The sequence below is a fragment of the Thermochaetoides thermophila genome (assembly GCF_000221225.1).
Source record: "Thermochaetoides thermophila DSM 1495 unplaced genomic scaffold scf7180000011818, whole genome shotgun sequence".
Lineage (NCBI taxonomy): Eukaryota > Fungi > Ascomycota > Sordariomycetes > Sordariales > Chaetomiaceae > Thermochaetoides > Thermochaetoides thermophila.
In genome coordinates this window covers 1,558,638-1,567,174 of record NW_006383034.1, presented here as the reverse complement: position 1 = coordinate 1,567,174, position 8,537 = coordinate 1,558,638, and the positions used below count along the sequence as shown (strand labels likewise).

General features: G+C 50.5%; 3 protein-coding genes across 3 annotated transcripts; 2 read left to right on the top strand and 1 right to left on the bottom strand.

The window, feature by feature from the left end:
• On the top strand, positions 1 to 1,529 carry CTHT_0044360 (uncharacterized protein; the record flags this gene model as incomplete). The annotated part of the gene is made up of 6 exons (XM_006694765.1): positions 1 to 10; positions 161 to 347; positions 411 to 456; positions 517 to 596; positions 654 to 990; positions 1,458 to 1,529. 6 exons carry the CDS (start codon positions 1 to 3, stop codon positions 1,527 to 1,529), a joined length of 732 nt encoding a protein of 243 aa, XP_006694828.1.
• A 1,614-nt stretch (positions 1,530 to 3,143) lies between these two features.
• On the bottom strand, positions 3,144 to 4,774 carry CTHT_0044350 (uncharacterized protein; the record flags this gene model as incomplete). Its single annotated transcript, XM_006694764.1, has 2 exons — positions 3,144 to 3,395; positions 3,449 to 4,774. 2 exons carry the CDS (start codon positions 4,772 to 4,774, stop codon positions 3,144 to 3,146), a joined length of 1,578 nt encoding a protein of 525 aa, XP_006694827.1.
• Positions 4,775 to 6,423: 1,649 nt separating this feature from the next.
• On the top strand, positions 6,424 to 8,255 carry CTHT_0044340 (uncharacterized protein; the record flags this gene model as incomplete). Its single annotated transcript, XM_006694763.1, has 6 exons — positions 6,424 to 7,077; positions 7,165 to 7,399; positions 7,459 to 7,860; positions 7,916 to 8,023; positions 8,083 to 8,141; positions 8,247 to 8,255. 6 exons carry the CDS (start codon positions 6,424 to 6,426, stop codon positions 8,253 to 8,255), a joined length of 1,467 nt encoding a protein of 488 aa, XP_006694826.1.
• Between the last annotated feature and the right edge of the window lie 282 nt (positions 8,256 to 8,537).

The window sequence follows — 8,537 nt, the reverse complement described above, 5'->3', positions numbered from 1 at the left end:
ATGCCGCCAGGTAAGTATGCAATTCTCAAACCCTTTCCTCCCTGCGTTGCGATTCAAAATTTTCTCAATTGAAGTGCGATCAGGCTGCGCATGTGTTGCACGCACAACCCTGCGACGCATTTCGATGTGGAAGCTTGTTCTGACAGCATGTGATGCGCAGCGCTCAGCGACGATGAGGCTACGGATCGCGAACTTACTCCTCCTCCGGTGACCACAAAAAAGAGTGGCCGCGGGCGAAAGTCTTTATCCAAGGAGGAAACCCCTGAAAATAATCTCAAAGTTAAGCGCGAAGAGGACGAATTTGGGGAAGACGACCCGGATGACGACGAGCAACAAAATGAGGAGGTGTACGCCTGTCAGGATTGTATATCACGAGTGTTTATGCGGCTGAGACTGAGCATTGGAAACAGTTACGTCGTGGAGAGAATTTGCAACCACATGATCGATCCTAAAACCGTATGTTCTAATTCCCCTCTGTTCTTGATACATGGATTGCGCACTAACGATGGTTCGCAGGGCGAGCCACGTTTCCAGGTGAAGTGGGAAGGCTACGATGATCCGTCCGATATGACATGGGAACCGGAAGAGAATCTGTTGTATTGCGTCTGCCTCTTGGGAAATCTTGGACCAGAAGCGCGCTAACCATGGTGTAGAGAAAACGCCCAGGAAGCATTAAACGAGTACCTAGAGAGTATCGGCGGCCGAGAAAAACTCTTTGAAGAGACAGCCAATGCCCTAAAAACCAAAAAGAGGGGTCGCCCGTCGTCGGCGCACCAGCAAGCCAACGCAAACAAGCGGTCGAGGAGAAACGGAGAGCATCCCGTGCATTCAGAGCCGCCATCTAGTGCGAAGGAGGAAATCTGGAAGCCGCCACCGGGAAGTTGGGAAGACCACATTGATCATATTGATGTTTGCGTTGATGAACAAAATAAACTTCTCGTCTATCTCAGATGGAAAAATGGCCAGAAGACACAACACCCAACCGAAGTGGTATATCAAAGATGCCCACAGAAGGTGAGTGCTGAAAGTAGAAGGAGTCTGAGCTTACATATCCATTACGCTGACACCCCCTCTCCCTTAGATGCTCCGTTTTTACGAATCACACGTGGTTATTAGACAACCACAACCGCCGCCTGAACAAGTTCAAGCATCAAAATCTGTTCGGGGAGTTCATATGTCTGATGCCTAATTTTGGTGCGGTATGGAGTATGGAAAGGAGCATGCTTTTCAGGATTTGGACTCTTGGCGTTCGGACTGGCGAATCGATTTTTTCTTCGACCTTTAACCTCAGTGTGTAGTTCATCCCCGTTGGCACTCTCAGGTTAGACAGCGCAGCGAGACACTTCGTGGCAACAAAACCCTGCATCTTGGTATGGCGTTCTTGTCATTAATCAACATCCCGTGTCGTTTGTGTCAAGTCATAGCTGGATGTGGCAGCCAACTGACACACATCACAGCAGGCAGCGAGCGGCGGCAAGCGCCTCGATGAGCTCCCCAGCGCAAGTCTGATCAACGAGGGTGCTGCGTAGGGCCCGCGGTGGCTCGTGCACCCTTGTCCATTGGGAGGGCAGGGGTAGCATCGGGCTGCCAAGCTCTGGCCCGGCCACGTTTGGCGGCGCCGAGACTTTTGCCAGCCTCTCTCTTTTTGTTGATTCCGGCCGAACAATCAGGTGGCGGGGCAACCATCCTATTTGACCGCGCCGCCCTGCCACCCGCGCAGGACGCGGCTGACCCAACCTCTGAACCTTATGTTCCTTTACATCGTCTAGATTTTGGATGAATTTATACCATCCTTTTCGTTAGGAGTCCTGTCGCGGGTCCTGTTGAACCAAGACTACGCTCGGACGACATTGCGCCTATTAGACGAGACTGGCTGCCAGTTTATTTACTCCGCTCCCCCTCATTCTCCTTCTGTGAGGGCGAAGACGTCATCCGTTGACACAGCTTCCCGCTGTTTGCGCAACACTAGATCCTGCTTCGGCCAGCTGCTGTGACGCCGGCGGTAAGCATTCCCTTTCACCGTCTTTGCGAAACTTAGGCATGTGTCCCTTTCGGGTTGCTGATTGGTTTGGCACAGTTGTTCGAAGACATTGACACGGTTGCTGCATCATCGAGCACAAATTGAAGTGATAAACGGTAGTCGTGTTTCAACAGTTACAGGATCGCGCCTTATCTTTCCCAATTCTCAGGTCGACCCCATTCCTGGCTTCAACTGCCGACTCTACTGTATTGACCCCCATCTCGTCCGGTTACTTTGTTATCCGGTGGACTGTCTTTTACTGGGTTCAGCTTACTCTCGTTGTTGGTTTCCGGGCCCTCCGCGTCATTCTGTTCCAGAGACGCTCCAGAGACGTGCAATCGGCTAGACGCTGTCGCGTGACGGTTTCCCCCTTTTCCCCCCAAGTTTCCGGTTTTCAGACCTTGCCGACTCTGCGACGGAAGCACAACCCATCCCGGAGCTCACAAATTGAACGCCGTGTGGAACTTGACCAGAACTCGCATTCAAAATGAAGAAGAACGACGTCATCGCCCTCATTATTATCATCCTCTTCATCCTGCTTGCTGCCATCGCCTTCGGCATCTATCACCTCGTAGTGATGGCTCGCTCTAGCATGCATGGCACAACGACCACAACGACGAGCACAACATCATCGACAAGTGAGAGCGAAATGAGTCGTGCATGATCCTTGCCTCGATCAGTAGTTTCGACGTTTCTCTCACCTTTCCTGGATTTCCTTTTCAATCGCATGAGATCACTTCGATTGCAGAGATAGCCCATACTTTTCTCTGGGCTGTGATGCGACGCTTTTAACGACAAGAAGGCACCATATGGGCGGTTTCTGTCTGCCGAATGTTTTTGTGATCCCGACATCTTGCTCACGATACAGAGCTCACGCTCGTACTGTTCTAATTGGCATAGGCGTTTTTGGTTTCGGAAGTTGTACTACAGTCGAACTGGTCGCTGTATGGATGATGATAAATGAGGGATGACATCTATATGAAAGTTCATGGCTGATATGTATATAGATATGGGTGGATAGGTGCTATATAAGACAGACGCAACGAGGGAATGAGCAATCTCTCCGGCATCTTTACTGATGGCTATCAATACGATATTCCTTACATCGCCGTCCCCGACGTGTTCAAAATCCCCAGTCAGCCAACTCTTCACAGGTCTTATCCAAATCCTCTATCTGGTAAGAGGCCCATGCCTCGCTTGCCAATCTATCAGTCCGATCTTCCTCGGTTTCTTTTCTTTCTTGATCCGGTTCTTCATCTGGATCCTCCGGCCGCTTTACGCTCTGTGCATACTTGAAGAAGTTGTCCTTATCCCACATCTTCTTAACCTTCCTCAGCTCATCGGCATTGCCCCCAAAGTACGCCCTCTCATAAAACTTGCTGGGAAGTCCCGGTCAGGGAAGTTCAGGAACGCAGCCTCGCCATTCACTGATAGTGGCCGGAGTGCCCGCTTGACCTTGGCCAGGAACAATCGCATATCCAGCTCCATCCACTTGTCGACCCATTCGACGGTGACATAGGCATGATAGACAGCCCCTCGCCAAAAGTACGCTGTGTCAGTCGGCGCGAAGTCTGTGGCTCGCCCTCCAGCATGAATCCAAGTCACGAAGAAGGCCACCTGCTCCCCGCGGAAAGACTCTTTAAATTCTTTCATCAGCTCTCGAATGGTTGCCGTGATCTTTTGGATCTTTCCCTTGTCCTCAATGGTGTAGACAAAAGAGCTGAACAGCTCATACGTCTTGTTGGTTGGGAACGCTCGCTCGGTCTCTTCCATCCACTGGTTGACCAGCGTCTCGTACAGGAAACGAGTTGACGGCTCGGGCAGTACACGACGCTTCAACTGCTTCCGCAACTCCTCATGCGCGATGAATCGATCGATCTTGCGGTCATATTCTGGCTTGCTTCCGTCAAACGCTATGATGGAGCGGACCCCGTCGCCAACAGACTGGCGAAGGTCACACATCCAGGTGCTGTCAATGGTCATGTTGCGTGGCCAGTCGGTGGTATAGAAAGAGTTCATGGCCTCGAGGACTTCGTCAGTGATCCCATCTTTGGGGAACCACTGGTACCGACCAGCAACCACAGTACCGTCCCGGCTTGACAACTTTTGGACTTTAAGCTTCATCTCCGTAACCACGCCGAAGCTACCCTGTCCGGCTCCGCGCAGCGCCCAAAAGAGTCTGCCCTTTGGCGACTGAGGAGAATCATTTTCCGAAACTGTCACGACCTCCCCATCAGCCGTCACCATTGTTGCCTCCATGAGCGTGTCGCTCCCCATACCGAAGCTTCTCGTGAATGGTCCAAGCCCCCCGCCAAGTATAAACCCGTCCACGCCAACAGTAGGACACCGGCCGCCATTGATTATCCATCCCACATGCCGTCCATTCACCAAGGTGCTATACACATGCCCCCACTGGCATCCAGCATCAAATGTGACCACCTTGCGCTGCATATCCAGCGACACGCGATTCATCCTCCGCAAATCGAGGGAAATTCCCTCGAAGGCAGTGGAGAACCCAGCATAAGAGTGTCCATTACACTTGATAGTCAGCCTAATGCCACGCCGCCGGGCCTCGCGCACGATAGCCTGCACTTGCGACGTGTTTTCGGGCTGGACCACACATTCGGGCCGCGAGAAGCGGAATTGCAGGTTATTGGTTGCGATGGCGCGCTCGTATTCCTTGCGCGTGTCCTTATCGTCTGGTGTCAGGACCAGTACGCCTTTGGTACGCAGGGAGTTGATAGCTGCTTGCATTGTGGGAAGGCAATCGTTTTGAGAGTGGGTAAGGTGTGCGGCTAGTGAAAAGAATGTGAAGAAGGAGTGACACACTGGAATCTCCTCTCAGGATCATGGCCACTTGGCGAGAATAAGAGAGTGCCTCGAGTGGCCATTGATCCAACTCGACAGAGGATCGTGAACGCGCGCCTTATACACACCCCAGGAGGATATTTCCAAGAGGGTCACTGTCGTAGCTCCCTGAGCCTGACTAAAGCCTTGGTCATCCTGCTGCATCTTTACCCTCCATCATCCCTTCTCCGGTCTTGTTCATAAATTCACTCATGAGTCATAAAGTACTTCGACAATCTGGCGGCTCTTATTCGCAAGTCACGTTTATCATTTCTCTCGGGTCCGGGTTGCACAACACAGTCTACGGATTGCCTCAAATGAGAAGACCGAGCCTATTCCGGGACAGTTTCCAATGTTGCTTCTTCTGGGTCGGCTGGCGCAAGTCCATGTACTTTTCTCGTGGAACCTTCGAATTCATCTTCCTGAAAACCAAGAATTTTTTTTAAGTTTGATCACAGCAGTCGCCAATCAACGATACCCGAACCCCAACTTGATATCGTCAGTGGCTCAATCTAATTCATGTGCTAATGATAGAGTCGATGAGCTGCAACCATGATAGGCAGGAGAAACTACCGAGTGCCAATCAGGGGGAGACACGGCACGCACTAGAAACTAGCTCAACGCTCGATGGCTTCAAATTTTCTTCAGCTCGGGGTTTGAACGCCCGATGAGAATTGGCTTCTCTGCCTAACTCTTTATTTTTGAGCCTTGTGACCGATCATCGACAATGCCGTACCCCACGTTAAGTCTTCGAGTCGGCACGTTTCATCGTACCGGCTACATCACAATGGGGAAGCTTCAACCATTTTAGAGAACCAGGCTACGCAATTTGACGCCCGACAATGGCATTCATGCCTGATGGCGTCCAGTCATAAGCATACATACGAGTGGAAATGTGGAAGATCGCATTGTGGTCCCCCACGTGGAAGAGAAGAACGCCATATGCAGGGAAGCACTTGATGTTGCAGCCTGATAGTCCCTCCAGGCAGTTTGGGGCTTGAAGGCAATGCTAGAAGCTGATACATTTCACAACCGGTCAATGCTGACGGTAGGGTTTGTTGACCTGTCGATAACAGGCCCTAAAGAAACACCGAAATCGAAGCCTATCCCTGGTGCCAACGCATCATAAGCCTTATGTTATCCCGTCCTAATGGCTTTCAACCCCCAACCTAGAACTAGAATGGTATTCCAGAGTTTTGGTTATGTCGAGCCATTCCAAGACGTGGCAAATTAGAGGGTCACAAAACCTCTGGGATAGCTTCACTATGTAGCTGAAAGAAGTTTGACCAAATCTGGGAACGTTTGCGTTGGAAGTTTGAGTAAGAAGCAGCAAGTGCCTTCTAGACATGACCCTACGTAAGACTCAAAGTCATCAACTCAACAAAAAGCCTGACGAAACAGTTAAATAGCAACGATGTGCTCTTCAGAACGCTGCTGGCTTATTGCACGTCCCACCAACCTTCACGGTTACTCACCTGGACAACCTCCGCACAGGCCGCTTTGACTCAAACACTTTGTTTTCTAATCCATTCCGCTTCTCGAACCATTCCTTCATCATGTCCATTTTCGAAGACGCCCGCAAAGACACTCTCGATAAGCGCCGCTTGGATGACCATCGGCTCAAGGATTCGGCTGTCCTCACTCGTTTGGATCCGGCCACAGGCTACACCCCTCTCGCGACAGCTGTTGCTGGTCACGCCTACCTTGCCCGGGATCTAATTGAGTGGGGAGCCGACCCGGCTGGGCTCTCTGGTGATGGCGAGACTCCCCTTCTTCTCGCTGCTTGGAAAGCAGAAAAGGAACAGGCACTGTTGATCCACTATTTACTCAGGTACGCCCCAAAGACAGTCGACATGACGTGCCAGGCCGCCGGCAACAAGACTCCTCTCATGTTTGCCGTGGAGAAGGAGGATCTGAGATCGATTCGAGAGCTGAGGAAACACGGAGCTTCGGTTGGCATCAAAGACGACGATGGGTTTTCAGCTCTGCAGAGAGCCGAGGCCCAGGCAGGTGGAAAGGGGAGGAAGAGTTTGGTCATGCTTGCGCTTGACCCGATCCAGGAAAAGGCGGTTCGAAATAAAGTGGCCATGTTTGCGCTCAACAGCGTACTGTTGGTCGTCTCGATAGCCGACAAGCTCATCAAAGGGGCTTTGAGGGCCATTTCGAGGTGGAATCCATCCAAGCTGTTCAAGAGAAAAAAGGTCAAAGTGGTGAGAACATCTCTCTTTAAAGCATGGATTTCAAGTGGTCAAATTATCTTTGCCCATTGAAGTAGTCCTAACTTGATGATTGTGCAGCCTGCTGCCCTCGAAGGCGAACCGAAGACAAAAGACGAGTTCGTGGGGAAGGTGGACACTTTCATCAAGGATGGAGGGGTTCTGGAGAGATTCTTTAAAGACAAGATCGACTTTGTTCAGACGATAGCGAAAAAGACGGTTGACCTCTCCAATGATACCAGCACCTCACTCGGAGAACCGGAAGTTCTCCCTAAAACCGTGAAGGTCAACCTTCATCAGCAGGTTATCTACTGTGGTATGTTAAGCCACTTTCCATTTATTTTAGTTGAGTCTTAAGTACTGACGCCCACCTAGACGATAGCTCATCAATGAACAGGCAAGGTCGTTGGGAAAGCCAGAGAGAACTCATTAAGCGCATAGCTCGCATAGCCACAACAGTTCTTCCGGACGATGAGGGCGTCGAATTATGCTTCATTAACCAAAATGTAGGGAGCGCGTCAAATCTAAGTGTGGAAGATCTTCAACGGATCACTGAGCCACTCAGACCTCGTGGCGATACCCCTATTGGCACATCTCTTAAGTCGAAGATCCTTCAACCGCTCGTATATCAGAAGTTGGAGGCCGGATTATTTGAGCGTCCTCTGCTTATCACCATCATCACGGACGGCATGCCTGAGCCTGAGCCGAGGGATACACTGGTGAATGCTATTGTTGAATGTGGTCAAAGGTTGGAGGAAAAGGGATTTCCTCGCAATTGTAAGTACCTATTTGCATGGTTCAGCAAAACATGCAGGGCTAACAACTGGAACAGGCGTGAAATTCGTGATCGGCCAAGTTGGCACAGCGGATGCGGCGACCAGGTTCCTTGACTCGCTAAGAGCCAACGACGCTATCCGTCCTGTTACTTTTGTCATGTCTGGTATGCGGTCTTATACGATAATTTATCATGTCAATACATGGCCTAACTCTTATTATCAGACCGTCTGGATGCCAAATATGCGGAGTTCAATGAGAATACTCGAGAGCTGGACCGTTGGGTAAGTGTAAACGTCCAGTTTGTTCTTCATTACGATCTCGCTGACTCCGAGAAGCTCATAGAGACACTTTTTTCACCCATTCAAAATGCTGAAACTGAGGTTAAGAATGGTTAAAAGCAAGTCACTTTATGGCACGCGCCGTATCTGGCACTACTACCTGCATGTTTTGTGTATTTCCGAGCTCCTCGTGTGCAACCTTGTGTCAGGTTATCAAGACAGTCCTGCTTTCTGTCAGTTAAACTTCTTGGATCGGACATAAGTATCATGGTTTACAGTGAAATGCTCTGAACATGGCACAAACTAGCCTTCTACCACTGCGAATAGTTTTATCAACTCGTTATCGATCTCTTTCTGCTCTGTATCTATATTCAACTGTCCTCCTAGATCCAGCAAATC